Consider the following 19,711-nt stretch of genomic DNA (forward strand, 5'->3'; position numbering starts at 1 on the left):
GAACCGCTATATTTACAACGCTGGAATTATCCTGCCTTTCAGATGACTGACGATACAAATACGAACTGCCAAGAGTGGTGCAAGGAGATTGTCACTGCCAAACTCCTTGAGCATAAAGTCTCTTAACAAATGATCTACACGGCCACTTAGTGTTTTGGCATCCACATGTTAACGGGGCAACATTTTTGTAATCTGAAAACCACTGTAAGCCATTTAATACAGTGATCACATTTCTAGCTTCCAAGGCAGTGGAGCAGAATTTGTGCAAGCCTTAGTGATGCTCCGCGAAGGTGAGAAAGCAAGATGGATGTTAGAACCTGTCTATGCATTAAATCCTTCTTATCTACTACTAATACAATCCAAATAATAAAAAAATCTGGAATTGTTTGCTATGGAAATGTGTTGCTGTGTTATTAGTTGCCCGCCACTGGTGAAGCCACAGTTGTCCTCTGAGAATTTTTACTAAATGGATGCATAAGCAGCTTAATACCTTCCAAGAACTCTCAAGAGCCTCCCTGTTCCCAAGAGGGAAAAAGCGAGTGCAATTTATACAAAAAGATTTATTAAAAAACCAGTAAGACACTACTACGTCATGACACTGTCACACTGGGCTTTAAACACAAGACTTTTGTTCTACAATACTGGGGAACAAAATGGGCGTGGGCATAAATCAAATTGATCCTTAAGCGTAGCCAAAAAAAAAAAAAAAAAGACGGTGAAAGCAATTCTGTTGTAATGAGAACGCAATCAAACTTCAGAGGGACCAACATCTTACTTCCAATTCAGGGACTTGATACAAAAATTTTAGTTTGAACTGCTATTAGCAGGCAGCATGAGCCGCCTCAAAATGAATCTTCAAATGAGAATACTGCTTGTCCACCTAGAGAGAAAGAAAGAGGGGTCAGTTTGTGAAGGCCACAAGTTCTAGCCAAAGTTACAGAAAGTGTTTAGATACCCCTATGTCCCACTATGTAAATATTGTATCAACATTAATCAAATATGCTTTTTTTTTATTTTAAAGCTGAACAGGAGAGTCCATGAGCTGGAAATCCACATGTGCACCACTGTTTGGAAAAGGGTCTTTCCACAACTCTGAAATTACTCAAGAAATACTTGTTTATTCACGAAATGCCGTAAAGGATCTCCCCAAAACCCTTTAATGCTCAACCACCACTGAGTAGCGGTAGTAGCTTAGCAAGTGGCTATTTTTGGCCCAAACACTTCTGTTAAAGACTTATAATTGCCAGCTAAAACAGCACTACTTGTCCATTAAGAGAAATACAACAAGGAGAAAGGGTTATTAAAATAGGTATACTATAAATAGGTGCGTGTAATATATATATATAATATTGAGAAGTTAGAGGAGTTGACACAACAGGACTTCAGCTCAAGAACATCTTGCAATTACTGCTACAACGTCTATAAAAATGGGAAAAGCAAGCATTAAAATAGATTAATAAAATATAAAATTAAAGACTGGAAAATCCAGAGACAAGCTGTATCCTTAGAAGAACAAACAGTTAAAATTATTCAGTAAAGCTGACGTATTTAACCATTACTGGGCCTGTAAAAAATGCATTAAAAATTACATTACAAGTAGTTTTACAAGCAAAGAAATAAGTGAAGGCAAAGCTTGAAGTATCCATTTTATTATAATGCTGATACAGGATGTTGGAAGAGACCATACCAAACGGCAGCATTCGAGAGCGTGAGCATCTCGTACCCTGTCCGCATTGAGCGGGCCTGTGAGAATCGGGAAGTCAGCGCGACACAGGGCCTGCAAGGAAGTTCCCGCTGGCGGGTACAAACAAGGTATAATATCAGAGTTAGTAGGCAATACTGTTTTCGCTGCAATTCCTTAATTTGTACCCATTAGCAGTACTTTACCTGTTAACTTTACTGACTTGTTAATTTACAGGGCAAAAGGCAAAAGCTTAAGAGCGCCTGGGTTACTTATCTTCAAAGGCATTACGTTACATTACGGTAAGCACTTCTGGGTGCTGCGAAATTTTAAAACATCAATCATTACAGTATCTTACGCAATGTACTCAAAAACAGCTACTATTAAGTATAAAGTTACGGCGCAGCTTACAAATGAGGGACGTACCTGTCTGGGGTGGGCTGCCAATGGAATAATTTAGTATGGTTTGTAGCTATTTTGATGACCTCCTCGCCGAGATATCTTCCCATAGCCACTCTGCTGATCTAAATAGGAGAAAAGGCAATTTAAGGCTCACAGAAGTTAAAGAGGCCACTGAGCTTTAAGACCATCTATTAATTTTGTAAAAGGCTAGATCCTCAAGAAAGCTCTTCACATAGTGCTAGCACCACACATACGACAGCAGAGCCCTCTTTTATGCCTATCAATTCCAAGATAAATAGGGACAAACCACTACTTTTACAGAAGCAGGCCATGCAAGCTTCACCAGCCCAACAAGGTGATTCATTAAAGACTTCTATAATAATAATAATAAATTTTTATTTGTACCCCGCCCTCCCCGGCCGGAGCCAGGCTCAGGGCAGCTAACATCATAAAACTAACACAGTATACAAAGAACCCAAGAACATAAAAACAGGCAATCAATTAATTAAAATACATCTTAAAATTAGTTCAGAGCAAATTAAAATCTGGACAGATGGCAGTCCACGGGTAAAATTGAGAATGGTTAATATTCTCCAGGGCCAACTGTTACCACTGGTCTTATAAAGGACCTGTGAGCGGGCTAGGAGGCCTCTTGAATGCTTGCTCTTATACAGAAAGAAAAGAATCAGACTGAACCCTGACCAAAGGCCTGGTGGAACAGCTCCGTCTTGCAGGCCCTGCGAAAAGATGTCAAATCCTGCAGGGCCCAGGTCTCTTGTGAGAGAGCGTTCCACCAGGCTCTGGCTCTGGTCAAGGCCAGCCTAATCTCCCTGGGGCCTGGGATCTTCAGGGTGTTATTATTTGCAGACTTTAAGGTCCTCCGTGGGGCATACCAGGAGAGGCGGTCCTGTAGGTACGAGGTGTCCTAGGCTGTATAAGGCTTTAAAGGTTAAAAGCAGAACCTTAAACCTGATCCTGTACTCCACCGGGAGACAGTGCAGCTCATATAGCACCGGATGTATGGGCTCCCGCAGAGCTAAGATCTCCAAAATAAAAGCAGGCAGTGTCAGGTTAAAAGGGGGTACTCCAACAAATCTCCTCTCAGAAGGCAGTAATAACGTAATAACGAAGGACGTTCAAGTCTCACCAGCAGTTTTGAAGGATGGAGAGCAAACAACTTCAACTTAATGACCAAAAATTTCCTTAAGAATATGACCTCTTTTGTAATTAGACTAATCTGCAACCTCATGGGGCTCTAAAAACATTATTATTAGTAGTAGTAGTAGTAGTAGCATACCACCCTTCATCTGCAGATCTCAGGGCAGTTCATAACATAAAATAATAAACCCCCCTCCTAAAATACATTTAATAGGGCATCGGATGTCAGTAAGCCAAATCAGTATGAATTTAAGTGCAGACCAACAAGTCCAACCTTGGTGCCATCATGGAAAGCCTATTTAAAACAAAAACAATACCACTTCTTGATTACTAGGTACTGGGCACAAGTCACTCTATGCCTGATTAATACTGTTATCACCGAAAGTCATCTAAAAGATCGTAGCTTTCTGCCAGGATCACTGAGAATGTGTGTGCAGGCCTTGTGAAGAACAATGTCTACCACCCTCCAAGTTAAAAGTTTTGTTTGAGAAGGCGCACTAGCTTTCGGCTTGAGCCTGCCTTTTTCTCTTCCAGGCTGTCTCACGCCTCTGGTGTTCCTTGGCTGTTTTAGGTGAATGCCCAAAGAGCAACACAGGAACAAAACGAGGGAGGGGGAAAACAAATGAGCTGCAGAAGGGCTGCAGTGCAGACGTATCCCGAGGACAGCTCCCAAAAGAGCGCTCCAAAAACGCAAGTGCAGTGTTCCGTTAGCGAAATGGTCCGCCTTTCAAATTACTTAAACAGATTTCCTCTGCTAAAACAGAAGCCTAGCATTTTCCATTAAAGTGCTACTCAGCTGTGCCTTTCGGACACTAGAAAGAAAGTACCCTGGATTCTGATTTGGTAGCCATCACCCGAATCAACAGCATTTGCTGGTATGCAAAATATAAAGCATATCTACACTTACTGCTATAATCTCCGTATCCGTAATAGTTGTTGTAGCCAGTGTAGTCATAACCTCCGTAGCCACCATACCCTTGGTTGTTGTATCCACCATAGTTGCCATACCCCTGGTTCCAATAATTACTGTATCCGGGGTTCCAGCTTTGACTGGGGCCTGCAACAGAAGTAAGAGATGGTCACTGGGGGAAGAGAGCCTAAACTGAACAGTCCTAAACTCTACAAGGCAGCTGGGCTACTCCATCCCTTCTGCTGAGACCCTAGCTGCTTTGGGGCCTTTCTCAGTTGTCAGGCTACTGGAACTTAGCTGATCACTGTAAGAACTGGTGCCTGAACTTGCTTCTCTCCTTCTTTCTTCCTCATGGCTTAAGTGCTACTCTTACTACTGATCTTTGTAAGCTGCTCTGGAAGCCTTTTTGGCAAGGTTAAAGTCTTTGAAATAAAGTGCTATTATGCACACTTAATTGGAAGGAATTCCACTGAAATCAGTGAACTGAATTTCGAAGTGAATTTTAAGTATACTGGGTGTTATGTATGGTTCAGCAACAGCTACATTGTGCCAAACACCAAGATATGTTAGCTAGCTTTCCACTATGTTGAAGTATAACTTTATACTGTGAGCAACCACTCAGGTTCCTTGTAATCCTGAATTGTTAAAAAGGACTGTCAGTTAATATAAAAAGATTCAATGCCTAGGGCCAGGCGCTGTAGATCAGGTAGGCGCACTGAGTTCACAGAGATGCTTGGTGAATTTTTAAAACAGAAAGCTGAGAAACATCCACTAGAGAGAACAGATCTTCGAGCAGGTACTGGAATTACCGTATTTTTCGCTCTATAGGACGCACTTTTCCCCCTCCAAAAATGAAGGGGAAATGTGTGTGCGTCCTATGGAGCAAATGCAGGGGTGAGGCAGGCAGGAAAAGCCCCCAAAAGCCGCACACAAGCTCCGCGCAGCTCTTGCGGGCTTTTCCTCAGGAGGGACAAGGGACTGACGTGGCCAGTCAGTCCCTTCTCCCTCCTCGTAGAAAAGCCCGTAGGAGCCGCTCGCTCCTTAAAGGGTGCGCGGTTCCTGTGGGCTTTTGCGGGGGGGGGGGGCTATTGCCATAGCCCCGCGACCCTATCCCGGCTGGAGAAGTGACGCGCGGCTATGGCAGCAGCCTCTCCGCTGCGCCTTTCCACTGCTCCCCGACCTGCTCTTTGGGGCTGGCGGTGGGCTTCCCCCCGCCAGCCCCAAAGAGCAGGTCAAAAGGAACCTGAAGCCTGGAGAGTGAGAGGGGTCAGTGCACACCAACCCCTCTCGCTGTCCAGGCTTCCAAGGTAGCCGCCTGAAGGCGACTAAACGCAGCTTGAACGGCACCTTGTTTTAGAGGGGGAAAACAAGGGGGGGAAATTTCTCCCCCTCTCTGCGCAGCGCCTCCTGCCGCTTCACTGAAGGGGCGCTGGGCAGAGAGGGGAAGAATTTTTTTCTTGTTCTCCCCCCTCTAAAACAAGGTACGTCCTATTGTCCAGTGCGTCCTATAGAGCGAAAAATACGGTAAGTATCAGTGCCAGTTAAATAAAAAATTTACCTCCACCTCTGCCACGAGCTCTTCCAGCAAATCCCCCTCGCGTTCCCCACTGCTGCTGCTGCTGATACTGTTCTTTTGACATCGCTACTTTTATTTCACACTGAAAGAATGGTAAATAATAGTTATTTCTGCAAAGTGCAAGGGAGCAGCTCTTTCAGGTTCAATGCCCATTTACTTTAACACTACAAAATCCATCAAAAATAGCAATGCAATTTAAGGAATGAGTTGGCACCTCCAGTTAAACAAAACTTACAGCAGGTAAAAACTGCAGCTATATTATAGTTAAGTGTTAAATCTTCATTTTCACAAAAACACTAGTAAGAATTGAGCTTTGAAGAGGTATAGAGGTGCCGCTCAGCATTCAGGAGCTTTAACTTAATCTTTTTAACCGGCAAAATCTTTGCTGGTAAGCGACAACCAGCTTCTGTTTTGTAAACTATGTCATTTTAGTGGGAAGTTACAAGCTCCAAATAAGCCTATCTACCAGTCACTGGCAGAAGAGGGATTGCGCTTTAAGAAGAGGCAAATACTGTTTCCAAAGGTAGTTATGAACTCCCCAGCATAAACTGAAGTTTAAATGCTTGAAATGTTACACTGAATGGCGTAATCCAGAGATAGGGAACCTCTGGCTCGAGGGCCTAGTTGCTCCCCATTTGGCTTGTGAGGCCATTTTCACAATACCATGCCCCACCTTATAGGACGCAGCTATAAAGGAGCAATAAGGACCTTCAAATTACCTCCCACCATCAGCACCAACTGAAAGGCACTAACAAACCCCTCTGAAGGGAGGTTTACGCTGATAGCACACCTGCAAAGCGCTTGATGCAGCCCCTTTGAACCTTGACAAGTGGGTAGCCCAGCCCACCCACTGACGTTGGCCCAAAAGATGGGGAATTAAGGATATGGCCCACTGGCCACATACAGTTATCCACCCCCAGCATAATGTCACAAGCAGTTGATTTTCTAGGTTCTGTCCCACCCTTCGCCCTGCCCTACAAAAGGCATCAGCACAGTCAATGTCCTATGCCCAGTGCTCCCTGGGCTGTTTTCGGATTTCCCCCTCCCTCTGGCAAGAAGTGTGATTTCCTGCAAGCCTTTGGGGTTCACCTCAAGCCTGCTAATACCTCCCCCCTTTTGTATGGCTGGTGTTGTCAACTACATAAAGACCAGCACTTAGATAACTGAGCTCACTATCAAGTATATAGTGACGATTTCAAAGTACTTTTTCAAAACAGAGGAGTTGTAAATATTTCTAACAGCTGTGTGTGCGCACGCATGCTTTTAAACAAATGTTTCACCCCTAACATCCACCAGTGACTCCTCCCTTTCTGTTTTCTTGTCTACTCTTCTGTCTTGATAAGAGCTGGCTGTTATTGACCAAGCAAAACCAGGATTCTCTTTCTAAAGAGGAGGTGCTTTGGAATCATAGCTTGAAACATACTTTACTGAGACCAACGTTGTGGTATTTTTTCTCCATAATTTTCTTCACTGGATCTTCTTCTTTGAAAGTAATGAAGCAAAAACCACGACGCTTGTTGGTTTTGTTGTCCATGGGAAGTTCTATTGATTCCACCTGATCAAGAGATACACAGATCACACAAAAATATGTATTTTGAACAGCTTATCGCTAAGAGCACAGGAAGAGCGTTGTTTCAAAGTTCATATTAAATAAAAACAATATAGGATGGAAGTAGTCGGGATGTAAGTAGTCAGCTGAAATTCAAACATGACTATCAATGATTGTATGAACTGTAAATTAGAAACCAAACCATAGTCTGAACTGAAGTACAGGGAAGCCATTATTTACAGCCATTTTCCTGCTCAAGACCCAAGTCTCTGGGCAAAATGGCCTTCAGAGTGTATGACTATGATTTGTCCATTCACACATCATACTAAGTAAGCGTCCTTGCTCATGGTTTGCTGCAATGTTTGAAATAAGCCTCTGCACCTAGGAAAGTGCCCAGAGGTAACCCCACCCCATCATGGATTACTAAATTACTGAAAGAAAACTATGCTAATTGCAGAAGCATTAAATTGTTCAGAGCCAATTTAACTGTAAGTGAAAAATGCCTGAAGTATAACATACTTCAGTAGAATTCTGAATACATATCAAATCTCAGGCTCTCAAAAGAAACCGGCCTACAAATGCAAAATTTCAACCAGTTTGTCTTAAGTATATTACTACTCTAATATTTAATTTGAACTTTTATTGTCTGAGTCAATTAGGCTATGGTTTGTTCTGAAACAATAATAAACAGTGCACTCCACATCCTGCTGAACTCAGGGCAAGCCACCCATTGATTTCAGTGAAGCTGGAAGTACCCTACTGCTCTGGAAACAAATCAGCCCCAACACAACTGTAACATCCAGAACATCACAACGCAGCTTTTAAACTGATTTGTAGGGGGAAGTCAATAGGAGCCAATAAGCACCTGGTTTAGGATAGTTCTTAGGGATGAACTAAATGTCTATGTCTTCAAACTGAGGCCATGATAGAAACTGGTAGTAAGAATGTGGAGACAACAAAGCACCAAAAAGTGTAGTAGCGTAGCAAAAATTACATGCAAACAAGAGATTAAAAGTACCACGAAGGGACAGCTTTCTTATTGGGTAGCTGGACCTTTTCTCAGAGCATTCCTCTGTAAGGAATACCAAGCATAGATCTCCTAGGTGCACCCACTGTCATGAGTTTCATTATTCCCAACGGCGGCATTTGAACAGGGGGTCAAACCAGCCCTACAGCAATGAAATAATTCGGCCTTCCTTCCCCCCTTAAAAAAGTCCTTCCCCATTTTTGTCAGTAAACTGTTTTCCAAAAAATATTTTGGGGGAAGTCGTGAATAAGTATGAGTGGTATCTAACATTGTCTATTTCCCTTCCCCCACTGCTATACATACCCTAAAGTTGCTCAGGAGATTCTATCAGCCACTCTGAGCAGTTCTGGAGGTAGGGGAATTACCAAACTAACTCAATATAAACCGACAGGGCAGGTGACTTACCTCGCCAAAACCTCCAAAGTATTCCCTTATTTTTTCCTCGGGCGTATCTGGAGATAGCCCACCAACAAAAATCTTTTTAACTGGCTCTTTTGTTTTCATTGCTTTTGCTCTTTTGGGATCAATCACTTTTCCATTCAGCTTGTGTTCTTTCTGATCCATGACCTGTAAAAAAATAAAACATAAAAAACATGGCATCTTAAACTCTATTTCCACGGATACTCAGCAAGAACTAGCAAAGACCTTTTCTGAATTCCTGCAACAATGACAAAGCATCTTGAACACGTACCTTGTCTACGCTCTCGGCTTCCTTGAACAGCACAAAGCCAAAGCCTCTGGACCGCCCTGTAATTGGGTCTAACTTCAGGGTGCAGTCTACAACTTCACCAAATTTCGTGAAGTAATCCTTAAGATCCTTCTTTGTAGTATCCCAGCTGAGGCCACCGATAAACATTTTCCTGCAGAAGAAAACAAATGTTCAGACGTTAAGTAGGCTTTGCTAGAACAGTAGCAGAGCAATGTGAATAGCCATTAGATAACCCGCCCCAATACAATGCCTGGTGTTCTCTCCCACCCCACACCCATAGACCTAGGTACCTGCCAAAACAAGCAGTGTGGGGGACAACTGGCAAGCCATTTGAAAAAGGGCTACACACCCCTTTTATAATGAATACACTACTGAAACAAATCAGAATTGCAACAAGAATGCTGCGGTAAAAGCAAAACCCTACACCCCTTTACCACCCCAGCATATCCCAAGGTAACACCCACCTCAGCAGCCCAACATACTTCTAATAGCTAGAACATTACTTAAACATATAGCACTGCCATCTTGGCATGGAAGTAACCACATAAACTGGCTGGCGCTATTTAAATTCCACATCCAAAGCTGGCTGATTCTATTGTTCTGTTGTGAACGGTTTGGGTTTCTTACAGGCTAGTGCAAATACAAACCAGTTGCCTAAAATGCAGAACGTCAACAATAAAAGCTTTACACTAAGCATCAAGAATCCTAATGATGTGTTAGTTCCAGTTCTGCTAATTTGTGAGTGAATATACTTCAATGAACTGGATCAAGGCCCTTCTGCAACCCATTGGATTGCAGTGGATGCTCTTCCTTGAGGAAGGGAAAGGGGGGAGGAAAGTTTCACAAATTCCCTCATAAGCCTCCTGAGCAATGTTCAATGCTATTCCAGAGCTCCCTCTCTCTGGAACAGATCTCAGGGGAAGGGCGTGGGAACTGCAGAAAGGAAAGGAGGAATTAGTAAAGTTAACCCCAACCCTTCCACTAATGGGAAGCCTGAATCCAACCCCATGAATGTTTGTATGGTATAAAAGCAATGAAGTGCACAAACTAGTCAGGTTGATTATTGTAGCAGGCTCCAAGACCCAAAAAAAAAAAGTATGACAGTCAAAGCTTCAGAAGTCCTATATGAACTAGTTTTGTGATTACAACGATTTTCACACAAGACAGCACTGCTATCAATGATGACAGACCTCTCCCAAATCAAGTATGTAACCCAGGAGCTACTTCCAAGCAAAGAGGTCGAGACATGTCCACCACTCCCCACAGAAAAGTGCTTGACAGAGTTAATGAACAGTGAATAATACTTAAGAAAGCCAGAGCTTGAGGGAAGGGTTAGCCTAAATTGTTTTGAGATTAAAACAGGGAAAGTGGGGGGAAACAGCCTACTGACCAACTCCCAGTGTTGTAACTGTACCGGAAAAGGCACGTACTAGCTTTGTTCAGGAGGCTGTCCCTTCACCACCTAGCATTCAGTCAGGGATTTCCTTATCTTAAGGCTGCACCTTATAACTGCAGCTGTGCCTGAAACACCATGTGATGCAGTATGGGTTGGTGCTAGAAGTAACATCCCATCTTTGAGCTGCAACTTTCACGTAAAAAGAACCACCCAGAAGGCTGAGCGCTAAATAAGAGCAGTAAGAGAAATCATAAGAGCTGCAGGCTTCCTGAAGCTATTTTCAGGATAAGCTCATGCAAAAATAAATAAATTTGAAGACAGGCATGTAAGTGAATGTGGAATACAAAGTTACCAGCCCCCCCAAAAAGTTTCTTTTTAATGATTGCATTAAAAAAACTAACTTGGCATATGTTTGTTACAATCTTGCAAATAATTTGACAGAGGCTGCTAGTATACAACCTTTGTACAGTGGTGCCTCGCAAGACGAAAAAAATCCGGTCCGTGAGTCTCTTCATCTAGCGGTTTTTTCGTCTTGCGAAGCAAGCCCATTAGCGGATTAGCGCTATTAAAGGCTTAAGGGATTAGCGGATTAGCTGCTAAAAGGCTATTAGCAGCTTAGTGCCTTAGATAAAGGGGGTAGGGAGCGGAAAATAAAAAACCCAGGAATCGCAAGATATTTTCGTCTTGCAAAGCAAGCCCATAGCAAATTCGTCCTGCGAAGCACCTCCAAAATGGAAAACCCTTTCGTCTAGCGGGTTTTCCATCTTGCGAGGCATTCGTCTTGCGGGGCACCACTGTTCATGCTCAGTAATTTGTGATACACTGAACTTCACCACTGAACTGTCAAGGTCTTCCCTATCTTGTCACCTGCACATGATTATTAAGAACATACCAAGTGAATGGATACTTACAAGTTTGGTTTGTTCTATGGTGCTCTGAGCACTCCAAGTGGAAGATACAACTCAAATGTACTATTTGAACAGCTGCCTTTACTGATAATATTGTGGTGCAGGCCTCCCTTCTGACTGAAGATATTGGCGCATTAGAGAACCACACCTGGAATGCAAACTCCCACAGGTTTAACTCTTACAGTTTCCATGCAGGAAGTCCAATAATTGTAATCTAGTAGACAACGGAATGCCTAATGCAGTGTTTCTCAAACTTGGGTGCCCAGCTTATGCTGGACTACAACTCCCATCATTCCTAGTTAGCAGGACCAGTGGTCAGGGATGGTGAGTTGTAGTCCAACAACAGCTGGGGACCTAAGTTTGAGAAACACTGGTCTAATGAATCTAACACTGAGCATCTGTAAAAGTATTACAATTTTCGGAGTTCCCTTCTGGAAATTCTGATTGCTAAACATTTCAGGTTTAGAGCACAAATTAGTTTCACAGATTCGGAGCACTTCAGTACAAAATGAAACTGCCATCCAGTTGCACATCTGCTATCCTTATCAAACAGAAAACAAGATTACAGTGGTGCCTCACAAGACGAAATTAATTCGTTCTGCAAGTTTTTTCGCCTTGTGAATTTTTCGTCTTGCGAAGCACGGTTTCCCATAGGAATGCATTGACGGTTTTAAGAAAAAGGCGCAAGACGTTTTCGTCTTGCGAAGCAAGCCCATAGGGAAATTCGTCTTGCAAAGCAACTCAAAAAACAAAAAACTCTTTCGTCTTGCAAGTTTTTCGTCTTGCGAGGTACCACTGTACTAGCAGTGCAGGAATGTCCTTGCATCATCTTGTAGACATATTACATTCTTTACTACTGTATTAGGCAAGGCCAGAAATGAAAAGATTTCACAAGTATAGGAAGAAATTATTCCTGCTAATTAAGTCATGCCAAGACAGCATTTTAGGACCAAAGAAGGCAAGAGGCATAAATAAGGGGTACAATTATTTCCAAAGACCGTGAGCAAAGGCCATTAAAAAACAAAACTACTCACATGTACAGATGCTCAAAAGTCAGCTATGGCCTGCTTTATATATTACGGCAGTAAAACAGCTACCCAGAAAGGAATTAGTTCAACCTGTGTGGACATAGCTTTAACACAAGTGGTTAACCCTGCAGCTCCACTCCCATCGCTCAGCTTGGGCACTGAGGTTCTCCTCAGAGGGTCTTCTGCTGGTTCCCTCACTGCGAGAAGTAAAGTTACAGGGAACCAAGCAGAGGGCCTTCTCGGTAGTGGCCCCCTCCCTGTGGAATGCCCTCCCTTCCGATGTCAAGGTTAATAACTACCTGACTTTTAGAAGACATCTGAAGGCAGTCCTGTTTAGGGAAGTTTTTAAGGACTGATGTTTTTATTATGCTTTTAGATAGGTTGTAAGCCTTCCAGACTAGTGAAATATAAATAATAAAATTATTATTAATAATAATTATTAAGGTTCTCAGTGGCACTCATTCAGTATTGTATAAACCAGGAACCATCATTTGCTTAGTTTCAAAGGCAAGAGTGCTCCACAGTTGAGGGACGGTCTATGTACTCTTCAACAGCCCAGGCTTAATGCTAATAGCAAATGCATGCTCATATTTGAACTTAGTATCATCACATAAAATAGCAGCAGAGACCATCATGCTGAGTCCCAGTGATTTAGGTCACTTACTATGCCTTAACTAGCACTATCTCAATAACATTGCCCAGCCAGGAGAGCTGCAGTATTTTTGAGCCCAACACTATGGAATAATTTCCCTAGGGAGGCCACCTGGCACCCAACTTGCTGTCTTTTCAGCATCTGGCTAAGGCTTTTCTTCTGTCCCAGTTTTAAAGATCTGGCATTACGGTTGGTCACTTTAATGTACTTGGCAGCTGCTTAGTTCTGTGATATATTTATTTGGTTGTCTCTTAAGTTGTGGTTTTATTATAAAGTTGTTGTTTTGCTATAGTCATCCAGAACTCCAAAAAGCTTGCCACATTTTTGTTACATTTTATCTAGTCCTAATAAAAATATTGTCCAACTGTGGATTTTAGAGGTTTCTTCCCCCATATGGGGGAACATGGCTACCTTTTGCTTCTTATTTTACAAGCTAATAAATGGAACCCTTTAAAGTCATCCCCCGGTAAACCACATTACAAAACTTCTAGGCTTGGAGGTACAAATGAATGAATGGCTATCACCAGAGTAAATTACTTATGTATATGCTACAAAAGGATACTGCTCAGCTATCCTGTTAACATTTTCCCCCCATGCATTACATAAGACATGCAATATACATTAGTTGAGGGAACATAGTGTTATCCTTTCCACACTGTAAAAGTCTCAAAGAAAGCAAGCTGCTTAGGTGACCAACCTAATCCACTGAAAGACAATGCAACCTTCGGCCAGATAGTGGATACCCTCATTATAAACAGTGGGGATGGGCTTTTCACCCAGGATTTCCACATATCTCTGCAGCCACTAACACAAGACACAGATAAAGACAATGCCATGGGACCACCAAGTAAAAAGTAGGTTCCATGACCAGACAAAAAAGAGGGCTCAGTGGAAAGCTTCACATTCGTTTTGAGAGCTACAGAATGTGTACCATCAAGCTTTTGCATGAGCTTATATGACTGTCTTTTGCACAATACACAACTGAAAATTTGCACAGAATGGGCTCCACTCGCGCCATTTCTAGCAAGGTAGCAGCGCAAGTCCATCTGCAGCGAAAACAATGAGCCTTGTGACTGTCTACTCTCAGCGATACAACTCTTTTGTTTTCATGCATCCCGGGCTAAAACAAAAACAAAAAAACAGCAGGGCTCATTCATAAAGACTACAAGGCACCGTCTGCATTTGACAGCCACTTCTACACTGCAGTTTTAGTGCATGTTTATAGCGCCCAGACTATGAACACCGGAGCACCCACTTTCGCACCATGCAGCCCCCTCTGCATTAGATGCATTTTGCTCCGTTGCAACCCGAGGGTGGCTTCCAACTCTTCTCCCTTACAAAGTCGGCAGGGCTGCCGAAGCAAACGGGGGCCATTCTTTCTTTATATATATAAAAAAGAAGCCACGCGGGGTTCGCTAACGCAGACCCTACGGGCAAGGTCTCGAGGGCCATAAAACCAGAAATACACACGCACAACCCACCCCCCACCCCCCGTATGCGGAGCAAAGTAAGTCTACGAAACGAAAAGATCGCTCTTGCAACAGGCAGCTGCTCCTCGGAAGTCGCCCGAGGCGCAGGAGCGCCGCTCGCCCGCTTAGACTTGGAAGCCATCAGATAAAAGCACCAGATCAGGAAGAATGGACAAAATTTAATGATTACTTAGTTAAATATGTTAAATTAACTGAAAACAGTGAAGCGAGGAAGTCACTTAACAATGTTAATAAGAGTAAATTTTAATAAGGCTATGATTTACGTTTGCTTGTCTTATATGTTTGTTTGTTTATAATGTTGTAAAAACCAATAAAAAAATTGGGGGGGGGGGAGATGCGCGTCATCGACCCCCGTTTCCTTCCTCCCCGGGGGACTCGCGCATCTCCATCCTAACACTACCCGGGGAGGGGGAGGGGAAGCGGGGGAGATGCGGAGCGAAGCACCACTGAGGGGGCAGCAGAACCAGTTTTGGGGAGCGGAAAAGGAGGTTCCCCTAGGAAATAACGTCGCCGGTTACGTTTCTCCCGACTCGGGAGTAAGCAGGCGGGTCAACGCGAGGCGGGATGAGGCCCACCGTCGTTCTCCTTCTCCTCCTCCTCCACCCGCTCGCCTACCCTTCATCCTCCTCGTTCTTGCTCGCGTCGATTTTCGCTCCCTCCGATTCTCCTGTGCCGCCGCCTCCGCCTCCTCCACCGCCGCCGCCACCACCTCCTTCGGCGCCGCCGCCGCCTCCTCCGTTGCCCGAGGCCCCTTCAAGCTGCTCGGCCTGCTCCGAAGCCTCCGCGGCAGCAGCATCTCCGGCGAGCGGCTGCTCCGACATGGTGTCTCGGCCGGCTGCTCTCGCAGGAAAAGGGAGAGAGGAGAGTCGCCGAAGGTTTGGGGGGGGAGGGAGAAGAAGGCGGGATCCTGGGGGGGTGGAGAGGAGTCAGTAGGGGCTGCGCTGCCCGACCGCGACGAAAACCGCGACGGCGTCGGCAGCGGCGACGACGACGTGCCAAGCGCGGGCTGCTGGCGTTTCCCTCCTTTCTCGCACTTTAATGGCGCCGCCTCGATGGTTCCCAACCTAAAATGGCCGACGGAAGGAATGCGGCGGCGCGGCCACGTGACCGACGCCCCAGTTTTCTTTCTCTCCTCCTCCCTCCCTCACGCCGTGCGCGCGCATTCCCTCGCCTTGAGATCGTTTTTTGCTAGAGGAAACCATAGAGACGCGGGCGGATGGGGGAGCTAGAGGGGCCGTCGCTGGCGGCGTGGCGACTTTTCCGTTCCTCTAAGCCAATTGTCTATATACTGAGCCCCTTCGGTCCTGTTGTTTGTTGTTATTGCGTTTATTTATTATTACGACTGCCTCAGCTTCCCTCAAGTAATCCCAGGGAAGTTTAAAAAAACAAAAAAACGCAGGTCCGCAGCAGTTTCTACAAAACGATAAAAGCACAAATGAAACTGAAACAAAATAAAATAAAATAAATTAAAACTGAAGGGCGGGGAGTGAATAATAAGGGAGCAGCAGACAATGGGAAGGCCGCCATCACAGGCCTCACAACACAAACCCCGGATGTAGGAGGTTTATTTCTTCCCACAGAACTAAGAACCCGGAGCGCCACTCGGACTCCCTTTATTTCTGTCACAGAAGCGCCGCCATTCCGTGCGCGCTCTGAAAGGGGAGGTCTCGGAGCCGGAGATCCCGGGAGGGTCTCGGCCAAAGGGAGCGGGTCTCTCCGGGGAGATGGAAGCGCGACTCCCTCGCAGGAGGAGAGAGAAGGGCGGGAGGCGGCGGCGGCCCAAGGCTGTCCTGGATTAGACCAGTGGCTGCTAAAATAAGATCGGAACTATTGTATTTGGACTGATTAAGAGGATTGGAGCAGGACCAAGGAATCACATCAACTCTTGATAACCAGAACACGGGAAGTCATCCAAAAATGTTTTAATTCGGAATTAATGGGCTCTTTTGATTGTATTGATTTGGTATTGTATTAATGTGGCTAGCATTGGACTGTTATTAATGAAAAATAAAAAGCACTTTTTTAAAAAAAAGCTGTCCTGGATTATGAACATAATCCCGCCGAATCTTGCACTGCCTGCAAGAACCAGAACCGTTTGCTATTGCATTTATTCCGTTTGCAAATTTCCGCCCGCATTTAACAGGCGAACGATTCTGTTAACAATCCCACGCGCGTCCATAACACGTTCAGCGATGAGAAAGGCTTTGTGCAGTGCTGTACGAGATGCGAGAAAGACACGAGATGGGTTTGTGAGACATGCCCAGTACCCACTTTTATTTATCAAAATACCATCTTTTTAAAAAAACAAAAAGCATCAGCTTCATCCACCTGATAAAGCGGACTGTGGTTCACCAAAGCCCCATGCCATAATAAACCTCTTTTAAGGCGCCACGAGGCTCTTCGTTTTTGCTGCAAAAGACTGAAACGACCACCTCTCTGCAAATCTGAAAGCAATGACACATTTCAAAATTAAACGAGACAATATTGTACTAAGAACCTCCAAAAATGCATAGCAGCCTGGATTATAGTGTAAAACAATACTGTACTGTTAGCTCTCTTGTGACTCAGTATATTCGCAGTCTGGCCTAGAGATGCCGACGATATTAAATCTGGGGCATTGTGCTCTCATGCAAAACAGGCACACTAATATTTGCTGGGCGCTCTTAAACTTGGCTCCCCACCCAGCCAATCTTCAATAATCAATGGGGTTTAATACTGATATATCTGCATGGTTCTTTTAGGGATAAGAAACAGATGCCAGTAAAGCGCTACATAAAAGTAATATAGTACAAACAGAGCATTTTTTAAATACAGGAATTTCACAGGTGGCACAGAGCAGATTGCCATACTGGAACAAGTGAACTTCAAGAGGAGACCGTTAACATGAATTAAATTCATCAAGAGGTTCAGTGCTGTCACTTTTGGGTTGGCTCGCAAGTTTTTAGTAACGCTGCCAGGATTTATCAATAACAGCTTCTTGTGAACCGTCAGTCTTAATTAGTAGTTATCACTGTTCTTTTCTGCATTTCATTTCTTTCTGAACTGCTTACAATTCTCTCCCAGTATTATACACACCTGCCTACTGGCTGACTTATTGAATCTGAAAGACTGCATTCTATGAAACTAGAGTTCTAAACTAGTTGTCTTTAAAATATACAAGACCCTTAGTTTATGAAGGGGAACATGCTAGTCTGTCAGTGAGAGAATGCTTTGCCTCAAAGTCTCATGTTAAAGGGCAAACTCTCTTCCTGATGTCCAGGGGCTCTCATTAAATATCCTTGTACACTAGGCAAATAAATGGTTCTTTTCCCAGGCCTTAGGCTAATTAAACAATCTAGTTGTACCTTGGATCCCGAACACCTTGCGACTCGAACGTTTTGGCTCCCGAACACGCTCCTGTAGCCAATTGGAAGCTGTGCCTTGGTTGTCAAACATTTTCAGAAGTTGAACAGACTTCCCGAACAGATTCCATTTGACAGCCAAGGTACGACTGCATAGCCTTTTAAACTCAGGGAGGGGGCGCAAATGGTTTTTCTATGCTATTTTTGTTTTACAGTATATTGCAACCTGCTCTGTGATCTTTGTATGGTTTAGAAATTTGATAAAACTCTGGCATTTCCAGATAGAGGCAAATCAGCATAGGAAATATATTACTGAATAGCCGGGTGGTCTGACTAGGGCATATGGCAGCTTCCTTACCTTCCTAGGACCTGAGACTTACCGTAGTTTTGAAAAAGAGTTTGGACTTGATATCACACCTTTCACTCCCCTTAAGAAGTCTCAAAGCGGGTAACAATCTCCTTTCCCTTCCTCCCCCACAACACTGAGGTGAGTGAGGCTGAGATTTCAGAGAATTGTGACTAGCCCAAGGTCACCCAGCAGCTGCATGTGGAGGAGCGGGGAAGCGAACCCAGTTCACCATATCGCTCTTAACCACTACACCATGCTGGCTCTCTTGAAAGAACTGGTGGCAACTTAAGGATGAGCAGGACCCAGGGGAAAGTTTTTTTAAATTAAAGGATTCCCTCTCAGATTACATGTACTGTATTGCATACTGACATTGAAACTATGTGCACCATTATATAAACTGCTCAATTACTATCATGGTCAGAGGTCCTTTTTGGTGACCACTCAACATTAGGGTAAGGCGAGATCACTTGACAGTTTGATTGGTCTCAATGAGAAAAAGAGCCTCTTGCCTCATAAAACCCAGACTATCGTTTTTATTATTCTTTAATATATTCTTTTATATAGAAAGAATGCAGCACTGAAAAAGCCACATCCACAAATACCATATAATACTAGATAAGGGAACAACAATGAAAGGGCAAGTACTCATGGAGTAAACTCCCCAGGCACTGATTATTTTCATAGGGTTTGCTTTTCCTGCTGACTAGCACACGTTTCCATTTCTTAGATTCCTTTTACTGTTAAGGTCACTGGGCTGTAGCAATCTAAAGACTGCTTAGACACAGCCTACTCGTTTACAAGAAAACAAAGCTCAGGGGGATGGAGAGACTAAACACTATTCATACCTTTAGTTTTTCAAAGATCAGACAAAGTTCTTAGATTCCATTTGAAAGCCCTAGTGTTTATGCCAGTGATTGTCATTATCATAACTAAGGCTAAGTAGACACACTGCATCATCCCATTGTGTTTATCAGCAGCAGACTAGACTGCATTGGCTGCAACTGCCAAGTCGGTGTCAAAGCATGAGCAATGGACGAACACCCCTCCTAGTACTTAAAACTTTTGATTAGATCAGTTTGTTGTATTTTAATGAAACAGCATTTTGTCTTCCTTAGTAGTAAAAACACCTTAGCTGCACAACTTAATTACAATGCAAATGTTTTTTTAAAACGACCAGCCAACCATTTCCAGTAAACCTAGGTTATGTTTCAGTCTCTGTTCAGTGTTTTTCAAAGAAAAGAGATGACTTTCCTCCAAGCAGCTGCATCATACATAGATTAGGGACTATATATCAACATAAAAGATCACACTTGCTTCTATAATCAATAAAGTCTCTTCATTTTTTAAATGAAAACGTCGGTGATAGAATCATGTTGCAGTACAGCATGGAATACAGTTGAGACACACATACCCTTGCATTTCTCTAGCACACACTGTATGGGTTTAACATGTTGCAATATTGCTCACAAGTACCTAATGGTATTCTTGAGCCTGATACAACCACCGTGGTATTCTCAAAATGCTGAAGACAGCAC

The 19,711-nt window shown here is 43.7% G+C and overlaps 1 protein-coding gene across 5 annotated transcripts; it reads right to left on the reverse strand.

The window, feature by feature from the left end:
- Nucleotides 1–545: 545 nt before the first annotated feature.
- Nucleotides 546–16,065, reverse strand: HNRNPD (heterogeneous nuclear ribonucleoprotein D). 5 transcript variants are annotated; one of them, XR_014501844.1, is made up of 9 exons: nucleotides 15,102–16,065; nucleotides 8,995–9,163; nucleotides 8,709–8,870; nucleotides 7,151–7,282; nucleotides 5,710–5,809; nucleotides 4,149–4,298; nucleotides 2,108–2,205; nucleotides 1,688–1,794; nucleotides 546–880 (listed from the first exon to the last, which is right to left on the reverse strand). XR_014501844.1 is itself a non-coding variant. In XM_083398625.1 (8 exons), the coding sequence occupies exons 1-7, from the start codon at nucleotides 15,305–15,307 to the stop codon at nucleotides 2,138–2,140; spliced, it is 987 nt and encodes a 328-aa protein (XP_083254751.1). In that variant the 5' UTR covers nucleotides 15,308–16,065; the 3' UTR covers nucleotides 546–880; nucleotides 2,108–2,137. The 5 variants fall into 5 exon arrangements, 3 of the variants coding, with proteins under 3 accessions (XP_083254751.1, XP_083254752.1, XP_083254750.1); XR_014501845.1 differs by having other exon boundaries at nucleotides 1,688–2,205; XM_083398625.1 differs by lacking the exon at nucleotides 1,688–1,794.
- Nucleotides 16,066–19,711: the final 3,646 nt, after the last annotated feature.

Source organism: Podarcis tiliguerta, assembly GCF_965153285.1.
Source record: "Podarcis tiliguerta genome assembly, chromosome: 9".
Classification (NCBI taxonomy): Eukaryota; Metazoa; Chordata; class Lepidosauria; order Squamata; family Lacertidae; genus Podarcis; species Podarcis tiliguerta.